Consider the following 15,926-nt stretch of genomic DNA (forward strand, 5'->3'; position numbering starts at 1 on the left):
AGTGACCACTTACTAGCCCCTTTCAATGTTTTCAAATACTCTATATGCCTTAGTTTTGTCCACTTTGATGGCTGTGGAAAGATACACAAGTCTAGTGAGAAAGGTCAGCCTACTTCACATTTAGACTTCTGTATTCATACACTTCCAATAAAGTTGGTTTTGGTTGTAAATACTATAACCAAAAAGACCAAGGCCCACAAGTTGTGTTTTGACATTTGATAAACACTAGACAGTTCTATAAAAACACAAAAATCTTTATTAAACTGATAACACAACAATGTCAAGAATAAATAAAAACATTTAAATCTAGAGGACTGGGGGCATTTCCACTGTGATCTCTTCCATAGTTGAAAGGAAAGATGAAAGACCATCAACTGCATCTAAAACCAGATAAAAGAGAAAGTAAACAAAAATTTACAAAGAATTTCATTTCCATAGATTAGGTCATCAATATCCACAACCCATGCAGATTGTCCTTTTCCATTCAGTATATCAGCCCCAAGTAGCAGCCATGCACTTGTAACCCCATACTCTGGTGCAATAAGTGAGATCCTAAGGTTATTCAATTATTAGATTTTCATACTACTCTAAACCCAGTGAAAGCATGCTCATGCTAAATTCTATAAGCATTTAACCTTCAGTACAGCTCCATATAAATGTGACAGCCTTTACTGACTCAGAAAGGGCTTCATGTCATGACATCATCCAACTTCAAACAGCGATATCTTCCAAATCCCCTGGCTTACACAAAATTTTGTTATCAAATTAAAAATGAGGATCTACCCATTAAAGAGGACCTGTCACCATCAAAAACAGCACTAGGAGTTACTCACTCAAGTTACCAGCTCCTAGTGCCAAAACAAACGCACTGTTACAAAGATGGGAAAATCAGGTTTCTGATGTGCTGTACACTATAATTCATGAGGGGGTGTTCTGAGGTGCTGCCTCTTCCCCAGAAGGCCCTGCTCATTCCATAGGTTGGCAGTGACTACCATGAGTCATGCAGCAGTCACTGCCCCTAATCCCAACCCCCCCCCCCCCCCCCACGAATACACTAGACCAGTGATGGCGAACCTTTTAGAGACCGAGTGCCCAAACTACAACCAGGACCGACTTACTTATCGCAAAGTGCCAACACAGAAATTTAATTTGTGATTTATACTCCCTTTTCTGTCACAGCTTACATTGATACCGGCACCCTGAGGACACCAATAAAGCAGAAAATAGAAGAAATTTGGATGATCATTGTAGCTTCCCTCCAGGGTCCCATAAACAGGAAGAATTGTCAGGACCGGAGCAGGAGATACAATGATAATCCAGATCTGTCCCCCTACCCTTCCACTCCTCCAGTAGTCCCAGGTCGAGCTGTCACTTTAATATAACTGTGCACAGCAAGTCCTGGGCTGTCTGGGACTGCAGGAAGATACCTGGAGTCATCTCTGGTGATGGCCGAGTGCCCACAGAAAGGGCTCTGAGTGCCACCTCTGGCACCAGTGCCATAGGTTCGCCACCACTGCACTAGACTGCTTTGAGAGTGGTCCGGCATTTGTAGTGTACAGCATAGCTGTGTTAGTGGGTTACGATTAGGTTTATCATTTAACACGGCTGCGTTTTAGCACTAGGAGCCGCTTACTTTAGTAAGCAGCTCTAGTGCCGTTTTTAAGGGTGACAGATACTCTTTAATATGATATATGGATCAGGTATGGATGCTTCACAGAGCCAGAGATAACCACTCTTAGGGTGTGGCCACATGTCACGTTTAACGCATGTGTTTAATTAGGCAAATCACACTTCAGCTTTTCCAATGTGTTTTTAAACAGCTGTCAACACGTGTTTAAAAAATGTAATTGTTAACACTTGTGTTAACAAATGCATGTGCTAACCTGTGATGTAAACATGTGTTAACTGCTGTTTAATTAGGCAAATCACTCTTCAGTGATTGCAAAGCTTTTAAAAATGTGTTAAATGCAATATGTGACTGCACCCTCAAAGTTGTACAGCTTTGTATTGCCAATTGTAACTTTAGGAGTTGATATCTCTGGTTCTGTTGAACATCCATATACAATCCTGTATATCATTAACTGTTTAATATGACACCAGAATTTGTTTCTAGGTGCAAGGGTTCAGGAGATTTGAAGTGTGCTCCCTGCAGAAAATATGAGCTATAGGAAACACTCACTTTCCATTACTGCAGAAATACATGCACCCACTGCATTTGTAGCTGAAACATTGATGGAATAATTGTGTGCATACAAGTTTGTAAAATTTGTTACTTTTTAAAAACAATCATTGGAAAAGTGACAAAACTTACACATTTGTAGACATTGGCAAATTTTAAATATGTAATTAAGAACTATTGTATGAAGATAGCCTTTAACTAAGTTAGAGAACCTCTCAGGCAAAGTTAACCATAAACTAAATATATTTTCATAAACTGCCATTAGAGAGCATTGCCTCTATCCCTTCATTGTCCCTCTACATCAGAGGTCCCCAACCGCCGGTCCGCGGACCGGGCCGTTGCAGTTTATCAGCCGGTCCGCGCAGGGGGCCGCGGCTCCGCTCCCCCCGTTGAGTTGTCGGCTCAGGCTCCAGGCCGAGGCCTAGTCCACAGAGAGCAGCCCCGAGCTGACGCCATTGTTGTTCACGGGGGCCCCTGACACAGCGGCTAGGCCTCCACCGCCTCTGAAGGCCAAGGTCCTGCGGTTCATCTCTGCACCTCACACAACACACGGGGCCCCGGGAGTGCCCGCGGGGGAACTGCTGCCTCCCCCCGGTACAAGACGTGATGTGCCCGCTGTGCGGTGCCGCTACTGCCGCGAGCTCTCCGCTCCCTCCGCCCCTCGACTCCCTGCCCCTGCTGAAGCTCCACGATTCCCTACCGCTCCCTCCGCTCTCCGCTGCCCCCCGCTCAAGGCTCTCGGCTCCCTGCCCCTGCTGAAGCTCCACTACCGCTCCCTCCGCTCCCTCTGCCCCCAGCTCAAGCTCCACGCTCCCTCCGCTCTCCGCTCCCTCTGCCCCCCGCTTCCGGCACCCTGCTCAAGCTCCACGCACCCCTACCGTTCCCTCTGCCCCCCGCTCCCGGCTCTCTGCCCCCGCTCAAGCTCCACTCTCCCCTGCCGTTCTTCACCTACCCGCTTCCGGCTCTCCTTTCACTCCCGTCTCAACCTGGCTCCGCTAACATCCCCCCCCCCCTCCAGGCTCCCTGCTCCCCCTTCCCCCGCTTAAGCTCCAGGCTCCCACGACCTACCCGTTCCTGGCTACCTCACCGCGCCACCAACGCTGCAGGACAAGGCACTGAAATTTCCAGGAACACAATAGAGAGGTAAGGTTACTTTATCTTTGCATATATATGTGTATAGATGTGTAATATGTCTATATATGTGTAATATGTGTGTGTATATATATATGTGTTTGTATATATGTATATGTGTGTGTATATATGTATGTGTATGCTGTATCTACTGTTTGTTTATGTGTATATATGCTGTATGTATATGCAGCATTTGTGATATTTATCAGGGCTTCTATTTTGTACTACATGGCAGTACTCTGTATGCATTTTATACTACATGGCGATACGCTGTATGCATTTTATACTACATGGCGATACGCTGTATGCATTTTGCATTGCTTTATTTTTACACCAAACCGATATGATGGATCTGGTCCGGACACTCCCTGATATCTTATATTATAAGCTCCACCCCTCCATAACCCAACCCCATATGACCAAAGCCCCGCCCCCACCACCACCGGGCCATGGAAAACTGGTCTAGCTTAAAGCCGGTCCCTGGTGCAAAAAAGGTTGGGGACCTCTGCTCTACATGCCTGTAAACCTCAGGTCATTTGCATACAGCTTTAGGACCTCATTGCTTAGATGTCCAGTGAGTCATCATATTTGAGCTGTCCAGCTTAATCATAATGAGTGAGAGGCACAGCCACACCCCCAATGCTTGACTGACAGCCTGTATAATGGTGTGAGGTATAATGGCTCATCCATGTGCTACCTGGTGCTGGCGCCCCCTGCAGCCTGTATGTGTGTATATAGGAGATATACAACAGCTCCAGGCAGCCATGTTATAGCAGAACATGTCAGGTACTTGTGTAGCTGATGTCTGTCTCAGTGAGATGTCTCATGTGTATTAGGAGGGAGAGCATGTCAGCAGATAAAGCACAGACACTAGCAATGCTTTACTAATACATTACACAGACATGAGTGAGGGGACCATGTGACCAGCCTCATTTATGCAAGAAAAGATTTTATAATGATTAATGTATAAGCAGATCTGACCTCTTACCAAATGAGAGGTTGGATCCTCGTATCCCCTGAGCTAGAAGTTAGCCTTATTCATAATGGGGCTGGATGACACCCCCTACATGCTCCTGTCAGCAGGGAGCTGTAGGAGAAGCTGGCACTGTGAAAAAGCGTGGCTACAGCTGCTGTTAGTGCAGCCGAATCATGGAGATGGTAAGAGGTCGGATCTGTTAAGAAACTTTCAAAACAAAAAAAAAAAGCGAATATATAATAGTGCTAGGGAAAGGATCATGGGGCATATTTGGTGGGGGGGCTAGGACCTCCAAGTTGTTATTATATGTACAGTCAGTCCATGGGTTACATACAAGATTTAGTTCTCAAGTTGAAACTAAACTTGATAATTGTACTTCCAGACAATTTTTTTTTGACCCAGTAATTATTGGAGTTTCAAAATTTTTTGCTGTAATGGGATCAAGGATCATCAATAAAGCTTCAGCACACCTTACAGCTGATCATTGCCATCTTGGAATATAGTAAAGCATTCAGAGACTTCAAAGGTCAATGGGCAAATGGGTCCATCTGTAAGTAGGGGGTTGTCTTAAGTCAGGTGTTCTTAAGTTGGGGGACTGCTTGTAATGCTTCTAAGATGGTCATAAAGAAGTGCATAGCAGAATGTCAAATGTTGACCTGGTCTTTTTCAGTACCGATGGTCATAGGTGCCATAAGAGTAAAAGTCTTTTCCAACATTGAGACTGTTGGAACAAGAAAAACTAACCTGCTTCCCAGCTAAAGACAGCCATCTCCATGGGGACTGGCTCTAGATTTAGTAGTGCATCAAACTTCTTGGCCTCAGTCACATTCACCATAAGACCAACACCAGCCAGAGCAAGGTGACTCAGTCTATGTTCCTCTGGGACATCAAAGCTTTCAAAATCTACAAGATCAAAAATAGTAGTCAATCACAGCAATAGAACAAGTATTTAACAGGTTTCTTTTTTTAGTACCATTGGAATTTGAAAATGTTCCATGAAATTTTTGACTTTATTGTGCAGAGACCTGCGGCAATCTGCCAAACACCATCTTGAGGTCTGAGCTGAAGCTTGTGTGACCACAGGCAGACCCATACAATGCTACCAGTGCATTCTTATTGGTTGTACCAGCAATCTGGTATAATGTTATTATATTGGTCACCAGCAGGAACTACCTCAAAAGGCATTAGATACTGCTCTGCATGTAAGCTTCTACAGAAGAAGAATGCTGGGAATAGGGGGAATTTGTATTAGCCAACGATTTAAACAGAAAAAAGTCACTAATGGCACAGATTGTTGCTAGTGGGGTCAGTATTGGGCCTTTGATTTTTTTATAATAAGACTTCATGGAGGGTTTAAAGGGCCAATACTGACCCCAGTAGTGCAGTACTAGCAACCCAATCTGAAAAAGTGCCATTAATGTAGAATTTCTACTACTCAGAACTCAATTTAGTGACCAAAACAAAATAATTTTGTCTTTGTCATGAATTCTGTCATGTGAAGCACAAGCAGATAAACAAGCTATACAGATGCTGTTATAGGGTCCTGGTAGCAGAAAGTTATCCTACCCAATTGTGGAAGGAAGTGCAGTACTCCACCCTCCTTTTTTAGTTGTCTGAATATGATATATTTTGCTAGAGGATAGAGCAGATCACATGTATTGTTTAGCTCATATGTAAACTATACTGAGTGCTGGTGCCCCTGGCTAGACTAAACAGACTATAGAATGACCTCTTAAACAATTCCTTTCTAGCCTCCTTCACCATGTTGCTAATGCCAGTTTACTCTGATGTAACCATATTACAATGACTCCCCTATAGTAGTAAGTCACATGTTTGGGTTGTTCACTCTTCATTTATACCTTTTAGAGGAATATTCTCAAAGTTTTTCACTCAAGATGGGGTGTAAAGGGAAAGCATTATTAGGATTTTACCTAATGACAGGTTCCCATAGCATTTATACAAAATCCCAGTCTATAAGAGTGCAAGTACCCATGTTAATTGTGAAAGAAAATACCATATATACTTGAGAACAAGCCTAGTTTTTCCAGCACAAAAAAAAGTGCTGAAAACCCAAACTCTGCTTATACTTGAGTAAAAAAATAACACACCTTTCTGGCTTCCCCCACTGCTGGCTATATACTAGGGAGGCTGTGACCAATGCATTTCCCACCCTCTGCTTATACTCAAGTCAGTAGGTTTTTGTGGTAAAATTAGGGGCCTCAGCTTATACAGTAGTTATACCTGGCTCCATGCAAGTCATGGGGTGTTGGGAGTCCCTGTATTGTCTCCACACTGCTCCCACAACTTCCCTCCCCACTGTAGCCGTGTGCTGACCCTCTGCTAATCTGTCAACTCAAGTCTGCAGGAGGGAAGTTGTGAGCAGTGTGGAGATGACAGACAAACCTCATAACAGGGAGCCAGGTATAATTTAACATTAACGGTTCCACTCAGTTTAAATTATAAAACCAGATTGGGAACTATTAAAAAGTCCATTAGAAGCCAAATTTCTGATAGGTTCACTCAACTTTGCAACCCCCTTGTTTAGGCAGAAGCTTTTCAACTCAGGAGATTACAGCAGTGGATTTCTCCATCATAACGCATGTACAGGTATCAGATGTATGGCTGTTGCCAAGACACAGAATGTTATGAAAATGTTCATTTTACTGTTATCCTGAGGAGTATTTAGAGTCATTAGAGGCAAAAAGTTACCTGCAGGGTTGTAAGGAACAAACTTTTCAATTTCAGGGTAGTGCTGCTTTTCAGACTTTATAGACACTTCAGTAACCTAGTAGAGGATAAAAGCACAAGTTTTATAGGAGTTTCTTAAACATAAAGGCAGAAAGGAAACATTAGTCAGTATATGTCAACCTTGTTGATATTCTGTACATTTGAGTCACTACAGTCCTGGTTGTATTGGCAGTGGTGCAGTACACATGTCTATACCTTTTTAGAGACTGGTGCAGCTTTCTTCGTTTTAAGGTTCCCTTTCAGAGGCTGTGCTGCTTTCTGGTCTGTCACCTGCTTGTTGACATTTCCTAGAGCTTTCCTTGAAGTTTTTTCTCCTGATGCAGAACCAAACACTTTGCCGTGGTGACTTCTGACATGCGACCTCACTTAATGCAGAAAAAACAAGGACAAAAGGTGCACAAGTTATTTTCATTGCATGGTCAATTCAGACTTAATTGCAAGCCCTGACAGTCCTCTAAAAAAGGACAATAAGCAAATATGGACTAGTTGCTCAGCTCAAATAAACTAACACGTGACATTAAGTTATAAACATTGATGAAGTTTTACTTTTCCCATGACATTAACTTTCTATTGAAACTATATTGCATAATATTTGATAAATAATGCTTATAGAATGAACACCTATTGAGCCCCTCAGGATCATTTGCAAAACTTACTTTTGTAAAAGCCTGGACATAAGCTACAAGATCAGACCCTGCCAGAGGGGAGACACCAGTCTGTCAGTGTGCTACAATCACTTCATATTATATAGCACACTAAAAAAGCTGCAAAATGGCACAGGACTGATCCAGAAACAATGTCCCCCAGTAAGCGCTTAAAAAGGAGCTCTGGTCAGAGGATAAAATGCTTTATTCTTTAAATGTCAGTGTGCTAGTTAACAATTCTTCATCCTGGTGGTAGATTTTGTTTAAACCCTTTTTTGGAAGGAAGGACAAAACTACAATTCTTGTATTAAGTGTTGTACTGTTGACTGCATTAATCACAACACTTAGAATAGAGGTAGACTGTTTATGCTCCAAAAATGCCTAAATTGTATGAACATACTACTCTGATCAACATACTCAAACTGGTATTTTTAGCATGATATACTACCCATCCCATTTAAGTTTGTGTTCATAGTATGGTACATGTTTATGTTCTCACCTACAAAATTACTGTACTTTTCGCACCATCAATTAATGCCTGCTAAAACGTCTAGGTTCATATATAAGGCGCACCTGATTATAAGGATGAATGACCAGTAGGTGGCAGACCTGTGCACACTTCAAGGCGTGTGGTCTGTAAGTACGGTTCATGTATAAGGTGCACTGGACTAAGCTGCACCTTTGATTTCTGAGAAAAATCAAACGATTTCTTGTGCACCTTGTAGTCCAAAAAAAATACAGTAAAAGCATTTAACATTCCAACAAAATAAACTCTATTAAAGGAAACCTGTCACCAGAAACTGGCCTAAAAAAAGCTACCACCAGTATGTTATCTGTAAGTTGTAAAGCTGCTAGACAATGTTTTACAGCCCAGCATGGTTCCATCACCCAGAAAATCAACTTTGAAGCGGTAATATAAAGTCAGAGGCTGAGAGTTTAACAGTGAAGTCAAGCTCTCCCTGCAATTACAGTGAAGAGGGCATTCAGAGACAGGGAGAACTTAAATTCAGTGTTAATCTCTGCCACCTCCTTGACTTTACACAAATTTACACTGACTTAAAGTTTATTTTGTGGATGAAGTCACCACACTAGGCATGAAAGTATGGCCTGGAAGGTGTTCAGCTGCTTGACAACATACTAGTAGTGGTATATTTCTGCTGACAAGTTCCCTTTAACTTTTTTCAGTCCCACTTACAGCAAACATGTCACCACGAGTGTCATTTTTAGCTGGAGACATGTTCCAATAGGCTGTGGATTTAAAAAAATGCATTTGTCAGCATTAGGAATCATTTCAGTACTTTAGAGCTTTATTTCACATTACCTGGTTGCCAGACAGCAGCAAGAGGCAAGTCCAGGGGAACAAAGGCATTTTTAATACCAGCATAGCATATTGGAACCCGTCACCAGCTAACAAATGTCCAAACCCAGCAGCTTTGTTTAACCCTTTCAGACCTGTCAGTCACAAGACCACCACAGCTATAGAGCCGATGGTGCCGCCAGCTCTGCTATTCACTGCATAGCGCTACCTTAGAGCCATGAATAAGGGAGAAGGCAAAGGCAATAAGTAATAAACTGTTTCTACCTTCTCCCTAGAGTCTCTGGTTGTGCGCCTCAAGCCCTGCCATTGCATCACAGAAGCAGGTAAAACTGCAAGAGACATTGCACCAGACTCTAGAGAAAAGTTGATTTTAATTCATTAATACACAAATTACCAATGTATAGCAGGGGTACCCAAACTACAGGCCGCAGGCCCGCTTCTATCCCTGTTGATTGGAGCGCCAGGCCTCAGCAGCCTTTCGCAGTCAGGGCCCTCGGTCCAGACAGGAAGCTCTTACCCGTCACTGTATAGTGCTTGAGAACTTTTATTTTAGGGAGTGCAATGGGGCTGGAAGACAACCCCGATGCACAATGCTCTGAACCTGGATGCGTGGCCACGCACCCCTTCCTGTCCGGCAGCAGCCAGAAGAAGACACAAGAGGCACTGCGAGGTGAGTACAGGATTTTTTTTTTTTTTTTTAAACAGCAGTAAAAAGATTGTGGCAGCCAATATACGAATTTAATTATGAGGGGTAGCATATTCAATAATTAATGGAGAGAGGTCCCATTACATATAATAATTAATTGGCCCAATTAATTGGGACAATATACAAAATAGTTCACAAGGGGGTGCTGTAAACCAAATAATTGAGGGAGGGCCAGTGAATTTAGGATGTAGTCACATGCACCACTATTTTTAAACTTTAATCTGGCCCTCTGACAATCTAAGGGGGACAGTGAATGGACCCTCTTTGTAAAAAGTTTGGGAACCCCTGAATTACAGATTGGGTCTTCTAACATGGAATGGCATGTTCATGGCAGCCCTGGGTGGGGGTGGGGTCTCTTCAGTGGTCATTGGCACAGGACCTCACAAAATAGGAAAGTTAGCTGCCAGCAGCCTGTAAAAGACATGATTGAGAACATGTAGCCTTAAAGAAGCTTAAGAGTCAAGACTTTGTTCATAACTAAACTTACCGGCATTTGACAGTTTAATACGGTCCTTGACCAACAGCGAAGCCGCAGCATCACCGTTCTCCTGGTCAATGAAGATTCTGGTTGCCATTTTTTTTTAGACCAAATCTAAAAGATTAAGGATGAAAATTTTTTTTTAACAAGTTCAACATGAAAGGATGTTTACCATTAAAAGCCATCATGATAAACCAGTGGTTCTTAATTATAGATCCAGTCACCATGATGTGTGATCTTGTTAGTTATTCATGACATATTTTTAAGTTGAATTTAAAAGTAACACTAAAGAGCCAAAAAGGCTCTGGATATGTTGTGCTAGCCTTACAGTGAGTACACAGAGCAAATGGGCCTATGACATCACTGCCACCTGGTACGTGGGTGTATATAAATAGCCATCTACCAACATTAGTATTACGGCAAGTAGTCAAAGATAAGAGGTACACTCTAAACTCCTGGAAAAACATGCAATATGAAGTCCACACAGGGCCAAATTCTCAGAATTATCAGCATTGTAAGGATAATTAGGGTAGATTCCAGATTTATCCTTAGAGGGCTACAATGAACCCCACTGTATCCCTCGAGGAGATGTGAGATGTTTCAGCAGCCAGTGAGTGGACAATCACATCATTAGAGACCCAACAGTAGGGACATTCACCAACAGGTTTTTGTGAATTACCCATAGGTATATTGCTTTTAAATTAAAATTATGCTAACGAGCATAGGAGCTACCCTGACCCCCCCCCCCCCCCCCAATCTGGCTCTACAAGCTGTTACACTTTGACAGCAGCAGCCCCCAGCAAGTGCCATGGCACCATAAAGCAGTGCTCCAGGACCCAGATGAAGACTAGAGCGGAGGTCCTGTACCTGGGGTGAGCATCACTTTACTGATTACATTTAGTAAGGGGAGCTGCATATAATCACTAAGGGGCAAGAGTGGCCCAGGCTGCACACAGTTAATCCATAGGGGGGTGATGCAAGCTGTATACAATGAATCCATGTCACTGAGAGGCCCACTGAGGAACCAGCCCTGGCTGCACTGTCAGCAGAAAGCACTCAAATCACAAGTGCTGAGGGAGGGTTAGAGAATGTAACAATCCATAAATCCAATAAGAGGGGCAAGGGTAGCCCCATGATCATTAGGGCGATTTTAGAAAGGAGGTTACAGATACCAAATATAGTAAGATTGACAGTAAGTGCCTAGTGCTTATCAAGGGTCTTCCCACAAATGAGTTAGTCCCTGGCCATTAGGTGTTTGGTGGTAAACCCTTTAACATTCAGATAAAAGTGGGGCCCCAATATCCCTCCACAACATTTGTGGACAGATATCAGTCTCCATTGATGCCCTGTCACAGTGAATGTTGTCACCACATGACAAGTAGAGCAATACAAGACATGTCCCATACATCACCAGATGCCAAATTCTCTATGGGAGAGGCCCAGCACTCACTCCTCTCCCCCAGACCAGTATACAGCCATCTGAATGAAGCCCAAGTGGCTCTTGGCTTGATTTTCGCCACAAAATAGACTATATGCACATAGCATGCAGGTCACTGAGCACATGTATCATATACAATTAACTCTTTATCCAGGAGGTCAGATATAATATTGGGGATACAATAAGGAATACACCATAATCAGCAGCAGGTCACATGACAGACCCTACCAGCAGGAGGAGGAGGAGGAAGGGGATACAGAGGAGCAGGACTGGAGCCCGTCCCCCCTCACATCTGATACACTTCAGACACCACAGGCTTCCGCTAGAGTCAGCGTATAACAGCACAGGCCCCGCACCATAGCGCATGCTGGGAGATGTAGTTTCAGGACAACGGTAAAAAAAACCTTATGGTTTACAGCAAAGCTTCAAGTTACAACATACAGCCCGCACAGACCCCTCTTTCCGTAGCCATGCAGCACATTCCGGTGCAGAGCGAAAACACCCACAAACCACCGCTTCCTCCTTAGCACATACCGTGTTCTCAGAGCTCAGCACTGAACGCTGGAGACGGTTTCGCGGCAGCAGCTTTTAAATCAAGCAGCGCGTCCTCATTGGTTGTTCCTTCACACCGCTGATTGGACGCTTAGTTCAGAGGCGGAGGCGCGCTCCTGCATGGATGAGTGACGTAATCACGGGCAGCATGTGCACGAGCGCTGTGGTGACCGTAGCGGTTATTAGAACGTGTTCACACGAGGCGTTTCTAGCGGTGCACGTTATTACAGGTGTGGGTCTGCAGCGCTAGTGATCCCGATCTTTTTCTGACCACCTTTCATTATCTATTTATACATGACCCCTATTACATATACATAAAGTGTAGGCTACCTGTGTGTGTACACCTGTGATACAAAGACCTACCTCAGAACTTATGACTCATTTATTTTCATATTTACATCCTACGTCAGTAAGATGTACACTTATTTTCAATTTTTTTCAAGAATTATTTTTGTTCTCTAGTCTGCATTCACGTGTTCCACAAGCGTTGTGTTAATAACGCGTCGCTATGGTACATCGCATATGCGTTTCCAGGGAAACCCATGTCAACTGGTTACCAATCACATGCATTTCTATGGAAATGCATATGCAATCTGGCCGTGGGCCAACCCCTGTGAGCTAGCGACTCCTTAGGGCGCGTTCACAAGTTGCGTTTTGACCTGCGTTTTCATTGCGTTTGAAATGCATATACAACAGCTGAGGATGGGTGAACGCATGCGTTAACATTGCATTTACAAACGTAAACGGTAATGTAATTAGGTAAATTACCTCACATCAGCTGTTGTATATGCGTTTCAAACGCAAATGAAAAAGGTGTGACCGCGCCCTCAGGATGATGTCACACGTTTAGTTTTTCAGATGCAGTTTTTTAAGCTCAAACCAGGAACGGAGTAAAAGTAGGAGGAGGAGCAGCTTTCAATTATTTGTCTCACCCATTATCACCCACACCTGCTTTTGAATTCAAAAACTGCATCTGAAAAACTGAACGTGTGCCATCACCCTAATCTTCCAGTGATCAGTCCAGGTGGAGGCAATTGATGTAACGAGCGGCTTAGTATAAAGGACCCAGAGCCGGGCACTTCCTCAGTACATTCTCCTGCTGAAGGAAGTGGTTGCTGGGTAAGTATGGAAAGGTTGTGTGGTCAGATAGTTGTAGCTCTTGTGTCTTTTGAATTATTTTTGGTGGAATTATGAGGGATTTTCCCCCTAGAAATGATGTAATCTGTATCACTATAGGGCAGTGGTGGCAAACCTATGGCACTGGTGACAGAGGCGGCACTCGGAGCCCTCTCTGTGGAATAAAGTTCATCAGACAGGACTCAAAGAATCTTCCTACAATGATAGGCAAATGTGCCCTCCTCCTTTCAACTGCATTGGTGTCTTCAGGAGGCTGAATGATTAAAAATTGTCAAAGAACAAGGAGAAATAAATTACTGCCTAAATTGCTGTGCTGGCACTTTGCAATAAATACATGGCTATTGGTTGAAGTTTGTCACTCCGGCTCTAAAAGGTTCGCCATCACTGCTATAGGGTTTCTCTATCCAGATTTGCCTGGGGAGTAAAGCCTCAGGCACATGAGTGTTCCTCACCTCTCCATAGAAAGCTGAGTGGTTGTTCCTGTATTTTGGTAGAATATAGGACATGTCTATATTTTGCATAGTGACCCCCTGGCTTGGCCAAGGTGTGGTGAGACCCCAATTCCTCCCCACATTGTCTCCAGGTGCCATAGACCTCTGTGGGGGCCATGATACAGCTGTATTGTGCATGATGCCTTATAGTTCAGTATATAGTGCCCTGACTCTTCACTAGTACTGAATATCTTTTGAAGCTTCAGCTACTACTCCATAGCTTCATCTATGCCAAGGTGCCTGGTGTTGGGGGTTCTTCTGATAAATTGTACCTTTCCTTGCACTACTATAAATGTGCTGGAAACAGTTGGCTTGGAATCTGTTTGCTGGACATCTATCATCAGATATACTGGACTCCTATAAAGTACCAGGTTGTCTTAAAAAAACCCTCTGGTTCTTTTCTGTAAAATTATAAATCTTGAAATAAAATCACATTACATATGAGCCAGAGGTGCTCAGGCTCATGGCCCTTGGTTAAGATGACCAGACAACTTACTAAATAAAAACTGGAAAGGTTTGGACTAATTTTTGCCAGTATTGAATTGTGGTTAAGGCATTATGTATGAATATATTTATTACTTGATAACCTTAACTCCTAGTTTTTAGGACTTGAGCTGAGTATAATGGATGTTCTTCTGCAACTGGAAAAGGAAAATGGAGATGTCTATTCCCACTCCAAGCCCAACCCAGGCTCATGTAAGTTACTTGTGTAATGGCCCAAACTAGGGACCTGTTTATTTTATATATATTCTCCTAATGATCTGACTCGTGGTGATGGCTGTAGTATACACACACTCCTGGTTTTGTCTGAAGGCTGAGCACTTGGGGTGCTGTCTTCAGCACAAGCCCCTCCACATGTAACACTGGGTTAACATCTCAGGAATACCACGTAACTGTTCAAAGTATGGTAAAGGTCTGGTTTGTAAGGCTGAAATAAATGGCGCGCATTCCTGGTTTTTGGAAATCAATCAGGTGTGGTTTGAGTTGAATTTCAAAACTTAATACAATGTAATTGTTCCCTAAATCCTGCTTTGGGTGACCCCCATCTAACTAAAATTAAAAAAAAAAAAATCTGCACAAAGACAAGACACTCGGGTTTCTATTTGGAAGTTGTATTGGTCTTTGTTCTTTCCAGTTACTCGACTTTCTAAAGCTCTGAATGTGAAGTCTGACGGTTTTAATACAGCGAAGCTGCTGCCACACAGGAAAGCCCTAGGAAATGTGAACCAACACGTGCAAGCCAGGCACTGCCCAACAAAGGTGGGTGAGGTTACACGTGGCCTCTGATTACAAATGCAATGCTAGAGCATGGGACAGGCCACTGGTTGATTGCATGTGTTGCTACAGACTGCTAGTGGAACATGTGACTGGAAAGTGCCCTGTGTTTTACATGCAGATAATGAAGTTGGCTAAAATGCAAGTGTTTAATAATTTACTGCATAACTTTTGTGTTCCTTCAAACCTAGGTACAGCAAAAGGGCCAGGTACATCTAAAGACTAAGAAGACTTATCCAGATATTGAGACCTTCATCCCATACAATCCTCTTGGTATGTGCATGTCTTCACGTTGCAGGTCATGTTCTGTATTACTAACATGGTCACATACTGGAACAGGCCATGGGCTTCATGTACTCTTGGCTTCAAAGGGGTTTCAATAGTCTTTGATATTGTTGGCCTATTGTAAGGATGGAATCTATGGATCACATGTATAGGGCATTGGCAACTCAACAATGTTCTCTCTGAATAGATTTTGAAAGCTTTGAGGTCCCTGAAGACCACCGGCTCAGTGACCGCTGCCTCGCTGGGATCTCGCTGTATATGTCTCTGGTTGATGCAGAACGATTTGAAGCTCTTACTAGTGAGATTCTTTCACCAATGGAATGTGATGTAATAAACTATGGTAAGTCTGTACTACTGTCCTCATGTATTAGAGAACATCTCTCGGGCCTAAATCTTGGCCAGACATCCTATGACTAAATTGCTCTAATGTCCTTAATTGTCTTTTCAGATCCATTTGAGACCTTCAGTCCTGTATTTGAAGACCTCACTATTGACTTGCCTGCTGCCTGTGACTTTTAGTGCCCTGTGATGTGAATATTTAATTTATTAAACATGTTTTTAACTTTAA

The 15,926-nt window shown here is 43.1% G+C and overlaps 2 protein-coding genes across 2 annotated transcripts; one reads left to right on the forward strand and one right to left on the reverse strand.

The window, feature by feature from the left end:
• Nucleotides 1–233: 233 nt before the first annotated feature.
• Nucleotides 234–12,277, reverse strand: LOC140126437 (securin-like). Its single transcript, XM_072145910.1, has 6 exons — nt 12,153–12,277; nt 10,190–10,294; nt 7,230–7,399; nt 6,996–7,071; nt 5,031–5,189; nt 234–380 (listed from the first exon to the last, which is right to left on the reverse strand). The coding sequence occupies exons 2-6, from the start codon at nt 10,275–10,277 to the stop codon at nt 307–309; spliced, it is 567 nt and encodes a 188-aa protein (XP_072002011.1). The 5' UTR covers nt 10,278–10,294; nt 12,153–12,277; the 3' UTR covers nt 234–306.
• Nucleotides 12,278–13,151: 874 nt separating this feature from the next.
• On the forward strand, nt 13,152–15,926 carry LOC140126438 (securin-like). Its single transcript, XM_072145911.1, has 6 exons — nt 13,152–13,289; nt 14,398–14,494; nt 14,934–15,058; nt 15,265–15,346; nt 15,546–15,698; nt 15,807–15,926. Exons 2-6 carry the CDS (start codon nt 14,422–14,424, stop codon nt 15,875–15,877), a joined length of 504 nt encoding a protein of 167 aa, XP_072002012.1. The 5' UTR covers nt 13,152–13,289; nt 14,398–14,421; the 3' UTR covers nt 15,878–15,926.

The sequence above is a fragment of the Engystomops pustulosus genome, chromosome 4 (assembly GCF_040894005.1).
Source record: "Engystomops pustulosus chromosome 4, aEngPut4.maternal, whole genome shotgun sequence".
Lineage (NCBI taxonomy): Eukaryota > Metazoa > Chordata > Amphibia > Anura > Leptodactylidae > Engystomops > Engystomops pustulosus.

Coding starts and splice junctions, on each gene's coding strand:
- LOC140126437 (XM_072145910.1), bottom strand. CDS start 10,277: ATGGCAACCAGAATCTTCATTGACCAGGAGAACGGTGATGCTGCGGCT. Junction 7,072..7,229: donor CTGCACCAGTCTCTAAAAAG/GTATAGACATGT, acceptor ATCCTCTACTAG/GTTACTGAAGTGTCTATAAA. Junction 381..5,030: donor TGTCTTTAGCTGGGAAGCAG/GTTAGTTTTTCT, acceptor ATCTGGTTTTAG/ATGCAGTTGATGGTCTTTCA.
- LOC140126438 (XM_072145911.1), top strand. CDS start 14,422: ATGGATGTTCTTCTGCAACTGGAAAAGGAAAATGGAGATGTCTATTCC. Junction 15,059..15,264: donor CCAGGCACTGCCCAACAAAG/GTGGGTGAGGTT, acceptor CTTCAAACCTAG/GTACAGCAAAAGGGCCAGGT. Junction 15,347..15,545: donor CATCCCATACAATCCTCTTG/GTATGTGCATGT, acceptor CTCTCTGAATAG/ATTTTGAAAGCTTTGAGGTC.